Source organism: Sorex araneus, chromosome 6 (genome assembly GCF_027595985.1).
Source record: "Sorex araneus isolate mSorAra2 chromosome 6, mSorAra2.pri, whole genome shotgun sequence".
NCBI classification, from domain to species: domain Eukaryota; kingdom Metazoa; phylum Chordata; class Mammalia; order Eulipotyphla; family Soricidae; genus Sorex; species Sorex araneus.
Window position 1 is genome coordinate 78949022 of NC_073307.1, and position 20106 is coordinate 78969127.

At 38.4% G+C, this 20106-nt stretch overlaps 1 protein-coding gene across 1 annotated transcript in view; it reads right to left on the minus strand.

Moving 5' to 3' along the window:
- TEKT3 (tektin 3) overlaps positions 1-20106 on the minus strand; it is a 65684-nt gene that overhangs the window by 10860 nt on the left and 34718 nt on the right. The window contains exons 5-7 of the mRNA XM_004603887.2: positions 17642-17785; positions 12131-12353; positions 8867-9021 (exon numbers count right to left, since the gene is read on the minus strand). Of these exons, the coding sequence (XP_004603944.1) occupies positions 8867-9021; positions 12131-12353; positions 17642-17785 (522 nt within the window). The remainder of the gene's footprint in view (positions 1-8866; positions 9022-12130; positions 12354-17641; positions 17786-20106) is intronic.

The following is a 20106-nucleotide window of genomic DNA, read 5'->3' on the forward strand; positions in this document are numbered from 1 at the left end:
ACACAAAGAAAACTATACATTGCTATCAAAATAAATGAAGACAGAGAAAATGGAAACATATCTCACTTAGAGATTGGAAGGATTAATATTTTCAAATAGACGATTCTATGGGCTGGAACTATAGCACAGCGGGTAGGGCGCTTTCCTTGCATGCAACGAACCCAGGTTCAATTTCTCCACCCCTCTTGGAGAGCCTGGCAACCTACCAAGAGTATCTTGCCCAAACAGCAGAGTCTGGCAAGCTACTTGTGGCATATTTGATATGCCAAAAACAGTAACAACAAGTCTCACAATGGTGTCCACTTGAGCAAATTAATGAGCAACGGGATGGCAGTAATACAGTGATACAGACAATTCTACACATAAGATTCAATGCAGTTTCTACAAAAATACTTATAGCATTTTTTAAAAAAGCATAGACCAAAATGCTGTTGAAATTTATATGGAGTAATAAAAATTCCCAAATAGCCAAAGCTATCCTAGGAGGAGAAATAAGATGGGAAACTTCTCCTTCCCAGTCTTTAAACTGTAATATAAAGCTATAGTATTCAATTCAAATTAAAAGGTTTATGCACTGAGAAAGAAATGATGACCAAAATAGACATCCCAGAGACAAGAAGATATTTGCCCACCACTCATCTGACAAAGGGCTAATATCCAAGATATATAAAGCACTGGTAAGAAACGCGTCCAGATTTCGCATTAGGTTTAAAGTGCCGGGCCACCTCAGGTGGGATCAGGTTTTGTGCCTTGGCCTGTTCCCCCTGGCAGCTCGGTCACCACCATCTTCCAGAGGCCTATGGATGGCCAGGTAGGGGCCCACAGTGAGGAGACAGACAGGACCCATGGGATGGGGGTGGAGCCAGCCCTTTCCTCCCTCGCCCCAACGAGATCTTGCTGCCCATGAACGAGTACTCTGGAGACCAAGCAAGCTGCTTAACGGCCATTACCCCTGAAATCCCTCCAGATTTAATTATTAAAAGTTCAGAATTCTAAAATCACGTGATTGCAATAGCGGCTGCACAACATCATATGCTATTCATAACCAGCAATAGAAAACAAACTGCTAATGTTGCCTTTTCAGCAGATCTGAGTGTTGGGGTAAATCCCCCATTTTCTAGTAGCTAGGCAGTCACACCCAGAGACTGCCCCTGGTGCTGTGTAATCCCATCAACAGCCAACATCCAGAGACTATAAAACCAAATATGGCTTCCCGACATCTTATAGCCTAGTTCTCCCTCTTGGAGAACATAACAAGCTACTGAGAGTCTATTGCCCACTCGGGAGAGCCTGGCAAGCCCTCTGTGGCGTATTCATATCCCAAATACAGTAACAGATATATACACACCTCTTGGAGAGCCCTGGCAAGCTACCGAGAGTATCCCGCCCCCACAGCAGAGCCTGGCAAGCTACCTGTGGCATATTCAATATGCCAAAAACACTAACAATAGGTCTCATTCCCCTGACCCTGAAAGAGCCTCCAATCATTGGGAAAGACGAGTAAGGAGAGGATGCTAAATTCTCAGGGCTGAGTGTAATGGAGGTGTTAGTGGTGCCCACTCAAGTAAATCGATGAACAATAGGATGACAGTGATACAGTGATACACACACACACACACACACAAATATATATTATTCTCTATGATTTGTTGCCTACTATCTGAACTCCATTAAATATGGTGTGGTAATTATGGAAAATGGGTAGGAAGTGTCTTTATAATGTGTTGCATGGCCACTTCACGCTTCACAGCCGCATGGTCCAAAAAGCGGCCTGAAGCATTTTGTTGAAATATTGAATGTAATCCAAGTAGAGAGAGAACAATGTGGAAATCATCTGCCACAGAGGTAGGGGAGGGTGTGTGTGGGGGTGTATCCTGGGATTTTGGTGGTGGAAAATGTGCACTGGTGAAGGGATGGGTGTTTTATCATTGTTTGCCCGAGACTTAAATCCAAAAGCTTTGTAACTGCTCTCACGGTGATGCAATAAATAAATTTTAAAAAAAAATAAAGCACTTATAAAACTTAACTAGAAAAATACAAGCAACCACATCAAAAAATGAAGAGAAGGGATGATAAGTCATAGAGATGGGTAATAAATATCACTGTCTGTCACTGTCATCCCGTTGTTCATCAATTTGCTCGACCGGACACCAGTAACGTCTCCATTGTGAGACTTGTTACTGTTTTTGGCATATCAAATAGGCCATAGGTAGCCTGCCAGACTGCTGTGCGGGCGAGATACTCTTGGTAGCTTGCTGAGCTCTCCGAGAGGGGCGGAGGAATCAAACCTGGGTCAGCTGTGTGCAAGGTGAACACCCTACCCACTGCACTATCACTTCAGCTCTTAAAGGTAATAAATATATTAAAAATAATGCTTTCCATCACTTATTATTAGGTAAATGCAAATACAAACAGTACTGGTACACATCCAAAAGAACAAAAACTATCAGTTTTAGCATGGATGTGAGGAAAAAGGAATCTTCCTTCACTGATGATGAGAATGTCAATTGTTTTGGAATGTCAATTTTTTGAGGATGTCAGTGTTTTGGAAAACAACATGAACACTTCTTGAAAAACTAAGTACTTACTGATGACCCAACAATTCTGTTTCTTTTTTTACTTCTACCCAAAGGATTCAAGAAATCTATTCAAAAACAGACATTTGCGCTCCTAGGTTCATTGCAGCACTATTCTCAGTAGCCAAAATCTGGAAATAGTCCAAATGTCCAAGAACCCAAGACTGTATAAGGAAACTATGGTACACATACACAGGGTAATACTGGGTTATAAGAAAAGATGAAATCATGCAATTTAATTCTACATGGTATCATGCTGAGTGAAGTCAACCAGAAGGAGAGAGATGGAGATATGGAATTATAGCTGTCATATGTGGGAGATAAAAACCCATAGTAAGGGCAGTCAAATAGAGGAAACAACAAAAATATGTTAAAAAACTGTTGCCAAAAGACATTTGGCTTTTTCTTAAGACAAGAAATAGCACAGTGAACGTAAATGCTTTTAAAATAACTTAATTTTGAAGCACTTGAATTAATTGGTCCTTATGGAGGTTATCCAAAGTATCTCAGCTGACCTATATAATCTCTCCTAGCCAAAGAAAGAGCAAATAAATGGAGGGAATTGCAGACACCTAGGACAGGTCTCCCAGTCCACCTCCTAGCAAAGACTCCCTGGTGTACAATGCAGATAGTGACTGATGCAGGCTCAGGTGGAGTGATAAGTATATGTGTCACTCAAGCTACCTTTGACCCCATCTCATAAAATTTAAAGTCATCCTCACATACCCTAACTGAAACCAGAAAACCTCTGATTATCTTGACCTTGCCTCCTTTCTCATGCCTCCACATCCTCAGCCATAAAGTCTTGCTATTCTGTCTCCCAAAAACCTCACCATGTGCCACCATCCCATTATCTCTATGCTTCACAGGCATATCTTAGAATTGGTTTCTCTGCCTTTGATTTTAAGGGCTTCACCCCTTGTACCATCTCAGTCCAGGTGGCTCTTAATCCCACACTTGATCCTACTAATTTATTTAATTATCGGAAGCCCCTGTGACTAGACGCTGCTTCCATCTTTGGGATTGCTGTGTCCAGAGGTATCAACCCTTCCCTTCTGCACTTCTTAAGGCGCTAACCACCGTCACTTAGTTTATGTCTTCCCTTCAGGCCACTAATCTGCAAAAGCACCATCTACCTTGTTTGTGGATGTATCCAAAGCCCTTCCTTCAGCTGATAGGCAATGCAGAAAATAAAAAATCTTTTGGATAAGGACAGACTTCCAAGTCCTAGGTGAAGGTAGTTACCATCTTGGGAGAGAGCTTCCCAGAGATCTAAGGATCTTTCAATAACCAGAACCAAACCAGGAATCAAAGATAATACATAGGGCTCCTCTTCAAAGCGCCCTGCAGGCAGCACAAAAGAAAATATGAGCAGGGATTAGGAAGTACAAAGAATAAGGTCCCAGAAAATCTCATAGAAGTAATATGCAACAAGGAACCAAATTCAATTGGTGTATTGCTTTTAATCTTAGAACCTGTTTTTCTTTCAGTTAGGGAGAAAAGGAATTGACACATAACTGCTGAAGTTTCTTTTGGTTTCAGAGAGCTAAGTAATGAGAACAAACTTCTGGGATTCCATCGTTTTAGATCTTTTTCTATTTAGGTAAAGTTGGATTAAAAACAAAAATTTTAAACTAAAATCAAGTTGAATTAAAAGTATTAGATCTTTTTCAAAGATTCCAGGTATAAAGTTTCATAGTAAAGAGAGAGATTTTCCAGGAAGCATCTTCACGTGTGGTAACAAGATTTATACAGACTGTTGGTAATAACCATGGTAGATCTGCCTGTTGCTCACTCACCTGGTCTGCTTCCAATGGCTCCCCCATAAACGAACAAACCCTGAGTCCAAAGGTAGGAAATATGTGGCAGAAATTTTTGAAAATATGTATCATCTTAAAGTTCTTTCTTTTTTAAAAGGAAATAGACACAGATTGCAGTCATGGCATTGTTTTCCCACTGCTGTGCGAACAAGATAATAGGCACTACACTTCCCTTCAGTTTCACTGATGGAAATACTATTCCAAGATCTTTCAAGGCCAACATTTCACTTGCAGTTTCCTTGTCCCTGGTATATTTCAGACAGCTTTTCTACTGAAACCACGTATTTCAGGGGAGTTACAAGAACTGAAAATATTTTGCATTCAAATAAAAGAAAAGCTATCATGAAATGTTTTTTAAAATCAAGATTATTTAAGTAAAGCACAGACTGTCTGGTCTGCCACCAAAGATGCCAAGAATGTTTAATTACTTTTGAAAAAAAATTGGAAAAGTTTAAATGAAAATAAAAGTCAAAACATTTGGATTTTTCTCAATCCTCATTGTCAAGATTATGTTTTTTATTTTTTAAATATAGATAGCTACAGGGTTATTTTCATCATGATCAGTGGAATAAGTAAAATAATTCCTTCGCACAATTATAACCTTAAATTCCAGTGTTTATTTTCCATATTGATGGTGATAGTAATATTTTAGCAAAAACATTGTAGAAACAATAAGAAATTTTGTGATTAATTCAAAAGGGGAACAGAAAATAGATATAATATAAGATAAGGGAAAGCAAATTTTCTTCAGCTGTGAAGAAGCAGAAAGTGTAAAACTTATCCAGCTTTTCTGAAGTTGCTGTGAAAGCCTTGTTGTTTGATAACTCTGGTGTCAAATTGGACCACAACTTAAACCCTTTTAAACAGTGACTCTGTGTTCAATAGCAAGCTGGACAATTTATTTAATCCCATCTCCACTTTTGATGACTGCAGAAATTTGCAGAGAATGAAACTACAGCTCAGCCTCTTTTAATCTTTGCATAAAGGCACAATTCACGACCCAGTTCCAGCTGGCTAACTGGGTTTGTTTTTAATGCTAGGCTCCTGTGAAACAAGCGAGAATCCGAACTGACTGCTCTAGGCCTCTCTGGTCTAGAATAGGAGATTCTATGAAACCCACTCAAAATCCACATAGCCTGAGACAACTATTTGCCTAAACATCAATTCCACAGACAGAAATGCAGCTAATGCACACGATGCAGAGCATGCTATTTAGCATCCAACTCTAGCAACAAGACAATTAACAAAAAATGTCTAATTTATGTTAGACACAAAGGGTTTTTACAGTAATGACCTCCTCCATAACCATCAGTTTCATTCTCTGGGAAAGAGATGAGAATACTCTTCTTTTCCAGCTTTTATTGATGGGCTTTGTGAAGTCCATGAAATCAGTTCCCTAACAGAGGAAGGATAAAATCACCATGCAATGGATAAAGCAGGAATAAGTAGTCTGTCTGGTTGAAGAGAACTCTAAGTAATTAACCTGTGGCAAAATTATTTAAAGAGCTTGAGCTTCAGTTCCTACCTTCACTTCCCATCTGTAAGTGAAGATAACAAATTCTGTGCAAGTTGATGTGTTCATTGACAGTTTTTGTGAAGTTAGGATAGGCTAGGTTAGTTGAGTATTAACATATAGTAACTAAGATGATCAGGGAGTTCTTCGGAGGAACGGGTTCAATCAATTGTGGTCAAAGGACAATGCATGGAATGGTAAGAAAAATATCTGCGGCCGCTCCGGAAAGAGGCCACGCCCACTTTTGAGGCCACGCCCCCCAAATGAGAGGACATGCCCCTAACCTGTTCGGACTCGAGGGCAGGCTCAGGCGCGGTGGGCGAATGATGGGACCTGCCCGGCGGGGCTGGGGTGCTCCGAGCTGTCCCGCTGCTGCGGGCGGGCACGGGATGCGGGGGGAAGATAACAAATTATGTAGTTCAAAGTGCCAGGATAGTATCCAGCACAGAAAAAGATATTATTCTGTGAAATTCCAGCAATCATTATGGTCAAAACTACTATTTTTTATTACTTTCATTATTTCCAGACTCACAAAGACTACCTTTTCTTTTCCCGCCTAAAAATTCACACTTATTTCATTGGTAGAACTTGACATTATTTATCCCTGGGATAAATTGCTGGTGGTGACCAGCGACTAAGAGCTTCCACAAGCAAGGCCCAGGTATGCGGCTTCCAGGACTAAATCTCCATGCTGCATGGCAGCAGAGGCACCAGACTGTCTCTCCCCAGCTCCCCACCTGACTGTCACCCCTACAATGCACCTCTGGGTGTCATCTTAGCGCACCAACAGTCCTGGCCCAGAGATGCCCAGTTGAATCCCAAAATGATTTAGTGCCTTACAGAAATGTCTCTGGAACCCAATCATTTACAATCTAGGATTCCAGAAGTGCGCAGCCATGGCACCCATGATATTCAAAATGAGCAATGGACAATAAATGAGCTATCATCTGCCCCTGGCAAGCAGGTTTGAATGGTGGTGGGAAAATTTGAGCAAATCATAATGCCCAAAAGTAGAGAGAGTATTGGGGAAGTTGTCTCCCATGGAGGCAGGGTGAGGACTGGGATGGGGGAGGGGAGGAATATACTGGGGACACTGGTGGTGGAAAGTGTGCATTGGTGGAGGGATGGGTATGGCTGAATCTCAAACATGAAAACTTTGTAACAGTATCTCAGGGTGATTCAATAAAAATCATAAAATGTAATGTGGCGTTCATGCCCAATTCAATCATCTTAATCAATAGCTGAATAAATAGCAGTACTCCTACATTAAAAAATATCTGTTGTTGGTGGTTGGTGGTGTGAATTCCTTTTCTCATTGTTTTTTGTTGTTGTTGTTTGGATAACTGTTCATAAGTCTGTACTCAGGGGTCATTCCTGGCACGGGTTGGGGGAGGACTTATGGGGTACAAGGCAAGTGCTTTAACCCTGTGCTATCCTTTTGGCTCCCACATCACACTATTTTTGGCTTGAGGGCTACACCGGTCAGTTCTCAGGGCTTTTCTCTCAGGGGTCACTCCTGATGAGCTCAGAGGACCTTATGGGATGTTGGGGATCAAACCCAGGTTAGTTCCATGCAAAGAAAATGACCTACTCACTGTACTATTTCTCCATCCCTGATTATGTGAATTCTATCACCAGAGCAGGCAAAAGACATACTAGTGGAATCACCCTACTACTACACCATAAAGGATTTTGTAGTTCAAGTGCTGGATCTTTGTTCTTTCAGGTTGCTACAAATTTGTTTTGACTCTGCATGGAGTATTTCTTGACCTAAGAATAACAATGATGACATCTTGAAAGCAAAGGCAGGCTGACAGCATTGAGCAATTGTAAATGAGTTCAGTATTCAGGTGGAGGGGGAGAGGACAGTTGTAGAGTCCTTAAAATCCATCCGAAAAGGAATATTGAAAGTTAAATTATAACAAGAATAACATTCATTCAATATTTAGTAGATAAACTACACTGTTAAATTTCTTCTGTATAAACCACATTGTATAAACTACACTGCTAAATTTCTTCTAAATAATCAAAACCATCTGCTTTTGATTTCCACTGAGAACTGAAATGAGCCTGAGTAAGACTCTCAGGGGTTTTATGGGATTGTAAAGAGAATAGTAATGACAAAAGCAGATTTTAACCACCCAAAGAGGCCCGTCAGAGCAAATGGGTGATAGGAAATATGGCCACTGGAACTGGTACACAAATACTTTTCTGAAAAGTTTCCAGTATCAAGAAATACACAGAAAGTAATGAACTTTGTGACTTTGAGAAGTGTTCAAGAAATTCTAGAAAAGTATTAGGTAACCCAAGTACAACTTTAGGTCCCACTGAATGAAGTTTGATAAATTTTTATTAACATTGTTTATGCACCTTTCTAAAACAGTGGCAAGACTATGTATAACATGAAATTTACCATCTTCACTATTTTAAAATATATATTTATGAATGGGCTGGAGCAATAGCCCAGTGGGTAAGGCATTTGCCTTGTATGCAGCCAACCTGGGTTCGTTTCCTCCACCCCTCTAGGAGAGCCCGGAAAGCTACTGAGAATATCTTGCCCGAATAACAGAGCCTGGCAAGCTACCCGTGGCATATTCAATAGGCCAAAAACTGTAACAAGTCTCACAATGGAGACGTTACTGGTGCCCGCTTGAGCAAGTCGATGAGTAATGGGATGACAGTGAGAGTGTTACAGTGATATTTATAAATATATATGCTACAGTGACATTCACAATGTTCAGCAATAACCATCACTATATGATCTTTCATCATCTCAAACTGAAGAAACCTCATGTCCATTAAAGCAAAACTCACATTATGGATATTTTAAAAGAAGTCTCCAACACAATGACAATATGTCCCTTCTATAGTACGTGTTTGCAGAAAGTACCTTTTATAAAGCACATGGCCTGCCCTCAGACCCTGAATCTGCTCCTGTGCAAGGGCAAAAGCCTCACCGTAGCTGAGCCATGTCTCTGCACAGCTCAATGTTTGGTCTCCTCGTGCGCTCGTCCAGTCTGGTCTGAGCTACCTTTAGGAAGGCAGACTTTTCCTTGATGGCTTTCTTGATGGATTCTATGGTCATTTCAGTCTGGAAAATCTCCTGGAGGGTCTGCAGGAAGAGCAGATGTCCAAGGCTTATGTTATGCCTTGCTTTCTCATTCTGACCTATCCATTAGTGCCAGGCATAACCCTTGCCCTCCCTGATGGAGAGGTCCAACACTGTGGGTCTTGCTCCCCTCAAGAGGCTCTGCAATGTGATGCTGCTCTCTTACACCCACTCTGCAGCACTGAGGATTTGTATGAACAATTCCCAACTCCCAATTTAGCCCTCAGTAGAATTAATTACAAAACCAACAAATGCTACAAACTAGAGTTTTCACCCCACCCACATTACTGCTCATTAACTTGTCCAGTATTTACCAACTCAGATTTGTAGGAAACTCTGAGAAAAGGGGGGTTCAAAGCATTGGGTGGCCCTGAACACCATCACCCCAATATCTTCTTCCCTCCTTAACTTCCCACTCTCTTCCTTATCGCTCTCTAGTGGAAAATTTTCTTTGAAGTGAATCAAATTCCATCTTCAGGATGTCTCATTTTTAAGAAAGTAAGACTGACAAATTTTAGTACTCATTTTAATATGCTGTTTTCTTAGAGTACTCCAATTATATAAACCTAAAACCTTCCCTAATTTGTCCTCTACAAAGTGAGTTCCCTCCCATGCTAAAAAATCTTCTTGGCCTAAATTTACCTTTGAAATCAACTCCTGTTCACTGCTCTTTTCTCTTTTTTTGGGCGGAGGATCACACCCAGAGATGCTCAGGGATTACTTCTGGTACTGCACTCAGAAATTACTCCTGGGGAACCGTATGAGGAGCTGGGGATCGAACCCAGGTCGGCTGCATGCAAGGCAAATGCCCTACCCACTGTGCTATCACTACGGCCCCTGTTCTCTTCTTTTTCTAACCTTTCTTAATTCTCTACTCTCTGGCCCCAAGAGGAGCACCCAAATGGGACCTTGGTTCTTTTAAAACTTTATATTTTCAGCACTACTCTCTTATCTAGTCCCAGCTAGATCCTCTCCAATTGGTACCTATCCTCTCGTAATGTTTACCAAATATATTTAATAATATTTTTTACTAGCTGCTCCACTGACAACTTGCCCAATCAGAAAATGGCTTTGTAGTCAACCACTGGTCCCTGACACTGCACTTACAAAACTGATGTCTCTCCAATGTTCCCCTATCCTTGGAACTCTTTTCTTGCTGATATTCTATGAACAGTTGTAGTTCTCATTCCTTTATTTTCTCAAATTTTGCTTTATCAGGTGAGTGTAGGGTTTAGTCTCATACCACCTCTTTACGACGACCTTTCTCTTCTTGAGAGATCTCATGAAAACAGGCATATTTCAGGCAATTTGCGTGAGCCAGAAAAGTATTTTTAAGCCAGGCACTTTAAAATCTGTCATTTAAGCTTTGACAATCTGTTGGAAATTATTAGATTACTAGGTGGAGCTCCCTATTCCATGAAGTCATCCTTATAATTAGAAACAAATACTCTTCTCAACATGTTTAACATCTATAACTCCCAGAGCTTCTCTCCTCACCTTTTTATAGATCTTACTTTCTAATGGAATGTTTTATTGTTTCATTTTGATCTACAAGGTGGCAGGTTGAGTGTGCAGTTATGTATGTATGCCCAAATATTCCAACCATACCACCAAATACAGCTCAGATTTAATTAAATCCACCCTCTTCAAATCTTTATAATTCATATGTTGAAGTTTCAAAATCCAGTGCCGTAGAAGTGACTGACTTTATATATCAATTCTTCAAAGATAATATTTAGTTAAAATGAAGTCATTAAAGTTAGACTCCAATCCAATATTACTGAGTCTATAGAAGAAGAAATTAGAGCACATAAAAACACAGAGGTTGGACCATATTAAGACTGAGGGAGAAGATGGCCAATTGTAAGTCAAGGAGAAAGTAGAGAAGAAACCAACCTTGCCAATGGTTGGTCTCAAATCTTCAACTGTGAGAAAATTAAGTTCTGGTATTCTCTCCATGTTACTGGTAATGCTGTGTTATGGCAGTACAAGCAAATTAGGAGACTAACACAACTTTTGAATGAAAATATTCTATTAAGTCATCCTTCTAGAGGAATATAGAATAGTTGCTTGTCACAGCCCAAAAGATACCTACCCATCAATGTTCTCAAAAGTCTGGCTCCAACCTAATTATCCAAGTGTCTCTTGCAGGACACACTTCCGGCACAAACAAACCCAACATATGTTGTCTACCTCCTGAGACTTTGTTCAAGATGTCTTGCCACTTGGACTTTTTTACTTCTTACACATTTCCCCAAATACCTGCTATATGTGTTTGCTTGGCAACCACAACTTTGAAATTCTTATATTATTATTCATTGTTTATAAGATTTTTATATGTAGCATAAGTTTCCTGGAAACAAAACTAGATTTTAGTTTTTTTCTGTCCTTCACTATATATAGCTCACTATCTGGTTTAACAGCTGTTTGCTACCCAAAGATGACACTCAAAAAGATAAGGTTAATTCTGGTGGCCTGGGAAAAGTAGGGAGTCCTCTGCTGGACAGAATTACCTGAAAACAATATGAGTATAAGGCTCTTTAAAAAAAACTAAATGTACCTTAATTTAGAGAAATAAGAGTTTTAAGACTGATACATTTTTAAAAAGAATTTCTTTTAAAAAATTAACAGATAATTTCTACTTGAATACCTCATTGTACTTTTTAATAAAACTTAGAGCACTTTGAAAAGTTCAATAACAGGAAAACTTTGAATTACCTAACAGTTTCCTGTATTTGGTTTTAATTTAACAGCAGTAATTTAACAGAAAACATTCCTGCCATATGTTCTAATAATAAATTTGCTTCCCAATTCCATACAGTTAAATTTTTTAAACTTTAACAATATTTTTGTTTCTATTAAATACTAGGGAACTTTTATTACATTTTTATGTTCAACAAATAGTGGATTCCAATTTGATCTTAACAGCTGGAAACCTGGCTAAAGTAAACAGTGTGCTTTGCACTTTGTGTTTTTAAAATACTTTTAGACCACAGGTCATGTGCCTGATGGTCTCTTTCTCTCTCTCTCTCTGGTAGTAGTGAGAGATTTGTTGTCCTAGAATCCATGACTCTCTAGCTCACCTAAAGCAAACTGCCAGTGCTTGATTTACCTTTGCCAAGTGAGTCTGAATCTTATTTTTAGCATCTGCAGTCTCAGCAATGCGATTGGTGAAAGCCATATTCACTTTGTTGAAATGATTCCACATCTCATTGGCAGTTACAACTAAGAGGTTTTGAATATCTTCTCTCAGCTTGGAAGATGCAGCTCGTTCACTCTGGGAGCGGAGAATATTGTCATCTGTAAATTTGGCCCAGGACTCAGGCACTGAGATCCTGATAAAAGGAAAACAGAACCAAACAATGGTGACAATGATGAATCCATGCCAGTGAAACTTGAAAACCTCAATTCACAAATCCTGCTTAAACTGAATTAAATGTCAATATCTGAACACAGTTTAAACATTTTTTAATTGCTCTTTATTTTACTGTTTAGTTTCTATAAATTGAAAGCATAAAATAATCCTCTGCAAAATTTGGGGAACAGGAGAATTAGTGAAAGGTATAGATTATGGATGCTTCTCCCAAAAGGGAGCATAAAATGAGGCCCCCATAATTATGCCACCAGACTCCATGCCAGGATGTTTTCACTTGGGGTGCCCCAGAGGGGAGGGGGTAGGTGAGAGTCCACCCGCCCCAAGGAACCCAACCCCAGCAGCAACCTCTACTACCCAACCACCACCATGCTCCAGGCCGCTTTCCACATGCTCGGGCTGAGCCTTACACATGAGTGAACATATTCCTAGACCGCATGGCTGCATAATCATAGAGGGAAATAAATATATATATATGCTTCTTGGAGAGCCCAGCAAGCTACTGAGAGTATCTGCCCGCACGGAAGAGCCTGGCAAACTTCCCGTGGCATATTCGATATGCCAAAAACAGTAACAATAACAGGTCTCATTCCCCTGACCCTGAAAGAAGCCTTTAATCATTGGGAAAGATGAGTAAGGGGAGGCTGTTAAAATCTCAGGGCTGGGATGAATGGAGATATTACTGGTGCCCACTCAAGTAAATTGATGAACAACGGGATGACAGTGATACAGTGATAGACATTTAAGATCATTGTCAATGTGTCCCATCAGTGTAATAAACAGAAGGAAAAAATTCAACATCAAAAATTAAAAAGTAGTAATGATGAAAGAAATAGCCTTTCATAATTTAGCTTTTATCATAGTAACAAATAAGCCTTTATCATAGTAACAAAGAAAAAGAGAATGATAATTTGCTTCTGAGTATGTAGAGAGATTTTCTTACATGCTACAGGTGAGAATGTTGGGAGACCATGTTGAAGAAAAGAGGAAACAAAATCCAAAACTTTGAAAAACTACTTTTATAAATATAATTGGCACATAGTGTTGTATGATTTGTGAACAAAATAATGTATGAACAAAATAATGCATAAAGAAAATATTTTATGTATTTGTGAACAAATTAATGACTCAATATTGATATGTTCTACGAAAATGTTAGCCACCAAAAAAGTCTAGTTATCATCATCACTGAACATTATAATTTCATAATTTCTGGGGAGGGGTTAAGATTACATAATTTCTTTTCTGATACTATGTAATATCTACTCCTTTAGCAACTTTCAGATATACTCATATGTAATTTCATGACACTTTGGTCTGTGACAGACCACATGTACTAGTGTCACATGAATGGTTTCAGACTGTTGGAAATTCCTGCCAGCTTATGTAAAGGTTGTTTCTATTTAACCGACAGCAGGTTTCAACCACTAAACCATGAACTGCTGCCAGCCTGTGAGATTAAATATTAAAATTAATGACATATTCAATGAAAGTCCCAATAGTCTCTATCATATAGCCTTGTTATACAGTTGGTTAGTGATCTAGGTCTGTTTAATTGTATTCAATGACATTTTAATATATTTATGCTTATTTTTAATTAATGCACTATTATTTACAAAGTTGTTCATAACAGAATTGTTTTAGGCATACAATGTTTTAGTACAAATTCCATAACTTGTATCCCCTGGGTCTCTGCTATTTCTCAGCCTGCTCCATTGGTATGCATATAAAAAAATTATTTTATATTTCTTGCCCCCCAAAACTTAAAGAAATGGCAAATTGAATTATCAGAAGAAAAGTCAGTTTGTAATGATTAACTATTATATGATTTTAACCCATGTAATAAGGAAATTCAAATTATTTAATACAATACAGTAAAATGCCTATTTTCACATAACTAAGCTTTCAACTATGGCAACTAAAACATATTGCATTAAATTTTATTTTGTACTTGAACCTTGTGGTAATCATCACATCTTCCCTACTTTACATGTGTCTTCTTTTTTTTGTCCCCTTAGCAGGCACATAAGAAATTTATTTTATATTCCTTGTTTCAAAACACTTAAAATATGGAAAATAGAATTATTAGAAAATAAACAAGTAAATTTGTGATGATTAATTGTTATATGTTTTTAGCATTTCTTAGTCTAGTAGAGGATAGCCATATACACAGCAATAGTGAGTGCAGTACTCAACACTACATGACTGGAAGTTTCTCTTGTCTTTTAAAGGAGCTCTTTCAATGCTTCTTGCAAAACTGGTTCCAAGACCATAAATTTCCTGAGCTGTTGCTTATATGTGAATTTCCATAGAGTTCCTTCAAATATGAATAATAATCTAGCTGTATAGAGTATTTTTGGTGAGGTGTTCAGTTCATTAAGTTTTTGTACTATATCTTTCCATAATCTTCTAGCTTCTAGAGTTTAATTTGAAACATCTGCTGTACACCTAATGAACGTTCCTTTGTGTATAAATTCCTTTTTTGATCTTGCTGCTTTTAATACTCTGCCTCTATCTTTAGATTTTGTCATTTTGAGTATAATATGTCTTAGAATTTTCTTAATTGGGTCTATTATCACTGGGGTCCTTAAGGTCTCTTGGATCTTGGTTCCTGTAATCCTCAAGTCTGGGAAGTTTTTATCAATGATGTCTTTAACTATTGTTTCTTCACATTTGCCTTTCTGTTGTTCAGGGACTCCAGTGGCTCCCTATTGTTCTTCTTGAACTCACCCCATAGTTCTCTGATATGCTGTTCATTTTTTTCAGACAGTTTCCACTTTCTGTTGTTTCTTAGTGGTTTCCTCCTTCCCATCTTTGAGTTTATCAATCTTTTGCTCAGTTTCTATTAATCTGCTATTTAGAGATTCTATTGATTTTTTGTCACGTGCCATATTTTTTATTTCTGTCCTTCCTGATAATGATGGTTTTTATATTTTTTCTATGACATTTTGTAAATGTTAAAATTGTCTAATGATGTGTTTCTCAGACTAGATTTCTACCATTAAGCACAACTGTATACAATACAGTGCTGTTAACTATAGTCACCATGTTCTAGGTTATATTCCCTATATAAAGGGGAAATAGGGACTAAAAAAGGAAAGCTTTAGGAATTTGTACATCATCTTTGTCTCCTATCACAGGGGCCATGCTGTCTTCTATGTACCACTTTAGTTTTAACATGTATTGCTGTTGAGATGAGAACTCAAGGAAACTTATCCTAAAGAAAATGTGCCCCAAAATATATATGGAGGACGTTCATTTTAGCAATATTTATACCAATCCTTGAAAAACTGAAAATGACTAAAACAAATGTCCAAAAGTAATGAGAAAGTTGAGCAACATATGATCCATTTTAAAAAGTAATCCACATTAGCATATAGACACATATGGTATAAGAATATGTTCACATGGACCATCACAATGTTTTTTAATATAACAAAGTGAAAAAGGTAGGCAAACATTATAAGCCCCTCACCTTGCACCAACAAGGAAAAAAATGTAAAATTATTTAACTTTGTGGAATAATATTGGAATAACTAATAGTAAATTATTTACATTGGTTTTCTCTAGATAGCAGATTTATGGAGATATATTTTGGATGTTGGTATAATAGAATATTAAATGAGACTTACTGTTGTGTTGGGTGGATGCTTTAGCTCAGGCTTTAATGACCTGAAATACGCTCCATATGCTGTTCTATGGCTAAGAACTTATTTCTTCTAGAAGTGGAAGGCCCTTTACTAAAGGAGAGCTTAGCATTCATGAAGTCAAAGCAATAGTACAGTGGGGAAGGCTTTTGTCTTGCATGCAGTCAACCCAGGTTTGATTCCCACACCCTATATGATCCCCTGAGCCCTACCAGGAGTGTTCCCTGAGCATAGAGCCAGGAGAAAGCCCTGGGTTCCACCTGTGTGGCCCAAAACCAAATAAGTAAACAAATAAATTAATTTTTTTAAAAACCTACAAAACAGAAATCCAAGTATTCAGAGTGTATGGTCAAATCCTAGACCACCACTGCCAAGGAAGGAGAATAGGAAATTTGCCCCATGCTCATCAATAGTCAAGTAAGTGGTATTTCATGAACTCACTTAGGAAATAAGGTTTGAATCTGATTCATACTGAAGAATCTCAAATTCAAACTTAGTAATGGTGCTGTTCCTACCACAGAAAGTTGAGATTTTAATGATAGAGGCTCCTTGGCAGGGGGGTCTTAGGGATCTGTGTAGGAGGGGTGGCACACAGGGGATGGGAGGTGGTGATCAGTTCCCATAGAAGATAATTCATTTGGAAGTTTTTTAAAGGGGGGAGACATATCAAAGTTGGAAGGACACAAGGAAAGTTTTTGAAAAAACAAAGATATTTTTTCGATTGATGTAGTCATGGAAATATTGACAGACATTTATAATAAGTCATAAAAATAGAGTCAAAGAAATAGGGCTGGGGCTTGCTGTTGCTGGCCTGATTGAGTTTCCAGGAGCACATAGTTCCTTGAGCATCGTGGAGTGTAGCCCTGGAGAGCCCTGAACACTGCTGCATATGGCCTTAAAGGTCCTCTAGCACCACTAAGATGCTATTTGTCACCAGAACCACAGGGACCAAGTAGTACTATATTCTTGAGTTTTCAAATTGAGCCGTTGGATTTGATGTCAAAAGTTCCCAAGAAGAACCACTGGCCCCTGACAACAGCTTGGGAGCCCCTCACCTTGCACCAACAAGGAAAAAAATCATCAAAATATATCCTAGATAAATTTTATTGTAGTTGAATTTTACCTCAATTAAATTTATTTTTAAGGAATAGCTAGAAAAATGATGAACCCATGATAGCATGCAAGGTTTTAAGGAAAGCCTATTTTAAGGAAAGAAACCGTTACCAGAACAAACTTAACAAACTCATAAGGAAAATCTACATGTGTTTGTCAGGTTAGTTAACCACTGAAATTAGAATATCTAAACACTGGCAAAATTTTATTTTTATTTGTATTTATCTGTTTTTTCTAACTTTATTCACATAGCACATGTTTATAATTAGAAAAATAAATATTCTTTCACCAAAAACCAAAGAATGCAAATGCCAGAGTATAAACTGTAGAATATGCATGACTTATTGGACACCTATAAAGCATGATGTGCCTTTGAATAATAAACATCTTTTCATGTTTTTCATTTTAACCCACAAGGTGTAAAAGTTTAAAAAAAATTAAAACGAATTAATGTATATGAACATCAAGGCATGCTGTCTGTCCAACATACGTTGCATCAACCTTCTCAACACCACGGTAGAAGCTGACTCCATCTGAAGTGTTTTGCAGGTGTTGGCATTTGTCATCAATCCTGTAAGCTGTTTGTTTATCACTTAGGTCCTTCTCCAGCTCATGCTGGGCAGCTCTGTTAGACCTGGAACACAGTGTGGAGGAGTAAAACCTTAAATTTAGGTAACAATGTGTAGGAAGAAGCATACCTTTCTTCGTTGATACCCATACCTCTAATTATCTGGATTTCTCCTTTTATTCTGCTTTTTACTGAAAACAAAGTTTCTGTGGTGATATCTATACATGTGAATAAATAGGCCCTCTTTTGTGGGGGTGGGGTGGACAAATGTGGTGGGGTAAATACAGATAAACACAGTTGGGTATCTTGAATCAAGAAAGGACATTGGTTTAAAGTAATCTGTCTATATATGTGCCTATTTTTCCTTCTTCCTTTCCCTCTTCCACATCCTAACTCCTTTCTCCATCACTGAGTGTAATTCTTTGATGAGTTGTGAATTGTCTGTAAGCTTATTTTCCTTACATCAATAGTTTGTCATTATGCTAGGCCTGAATTTTCAGGAGAAAGAAACCAGTGGTTTCTAAAAGCAGCCTCCAGGGGAAAGCTATTGAAAAGAGATCAGAACTCCCTTTTCAGGCTCCAGTTCTTCAGTAGTCATCTATCCCTAGCCCAGGAACCAAGAGGAATTGTTGAGCTCTGAGCTACATGGGTATGAGGTAGAAAAGAGACCAGTGTTTACTACCAAAAAGATAGGTGTGTGAGAGCAGGAGGAAGCATGTGAGTAGGAGTGAACCACATTTCTTCTCCTGTGGTAGTTTGTGAAATAAATAATTATTGTGTGCCTATTTTATTCCCAGATCTTCTAAAAGTCTGGCATGTATAAATACAAAGGGGAAAAGCAAACTTCTCTTCCCTTAACTGAGCTTATATTCTACTGCTAAGAAATAAGCATTAAGCATTGCCCACAATGAGTAAACATATAATGTGACTTGTTAGCAGAACACTGCAATAAATTAAGTGGAAAAGGAGAATCAGAAGTATAAGTAAAAATTTCAAATACCATGGTCAGGTTATATCTCCCTGGGGAGGCAATTGCAGTATGAGAACCAGAGTTCTAACGGCCTCTCCAATCTGTTGAAGGAATCATGTTTTCCTCTGAGTGAAATGAGAGACCATTGACTTGCTAACTTTAAGGATTATTCGAATTTGGGGATGAAAACAGACTCAAGGGTCAGGAAGACCATTAGCAGAGCAATGCTATTACCCAGAGGAGAGATGATTGCTTGGACAGGGACATGGTGATGAAGGAGGTGAGAAACTTTGAATGTGTTTTAAAATTAGAAGCAAGAGATCGAATAGGAGTTTCTCATTGAATAACAATGAGAAACAAAGAGCTGAAGGTGAGTTATTACAATCTCAAAATTTTATCAGTCGAGATGGGCAAGGATATGGGTAAGGAGACAAGAATAATAGAGGACATAAGTTGAGCTGATGCACTGATCCCTGAGCTGATCACTGTCCTTTAAACCAGTGATTCCAACTGTGGTTCCCTTCTGAACTCATTTACTTCTTGTGGCCCCACTTCCTCACTGATCAGCTCCCTAATCTCACTCTATAGTCCCCTGCTTACACTTTTTCACCTGTGTCTCCCTTGGAACATTCTGGGAGCCCATTTAGGGCCATATAGCCCCTGGTTGAAAAAAATCTTATTTAAACATCCATGTTGAGGTACCAACCAAATAGGATGTTGGCATAAGGGAGAAAAGCATAAGTTAAAAACTGTTTGATCTAGATATCATGAAAAATGGAAATCATCTGGCAAAGCAGGACAATTGGTGATCTAACTCATTTCAGTATGCCCACATCTAAAAATTGTCTCAGCATAGAGGAGCTACTCAGTAAAATCATTAAATTGAATGAGTAATTCTAGTTGAGCTAATTCTAGCTTCCTTTAACCTTACCTTCCCCTTTGAGTACCAGTTACTGGACTAACTAAACACTCTCTTCTTTAATTTTTAAGGTAGAAATGAGGAAAGATACAAACTATCTACATTTTGCGAATTCAAAAACTATATACTTAGGCACTTGACAAAAAGGGTCTTTCTGTAACCCCTCATGTGACTTCAGCATCTCCTTCAGAAGATAGGCAGTTGAGGAAGCAACCTATCAATATATCTCATAGTCAAAAGTAGGGAGATTCTTGGCTGGGATGTTGGTGCCTTATAAGATCTATTTATAACTGAGATACAAACTGTAGCTTTCACTGTGCCTCCAGAACAAATGGAGTTGAAAAATCATCCCCCTATCACATCATCATAAATATATATATGCATATATATATACATATATACGCATATATATGCACCTCTCAGAGAGCTCAGCAGGCTACAGAGAGTATTCCACCCACATGGAAGAGCTCGGCAAGCTCCCCATGGCATATTCAATAT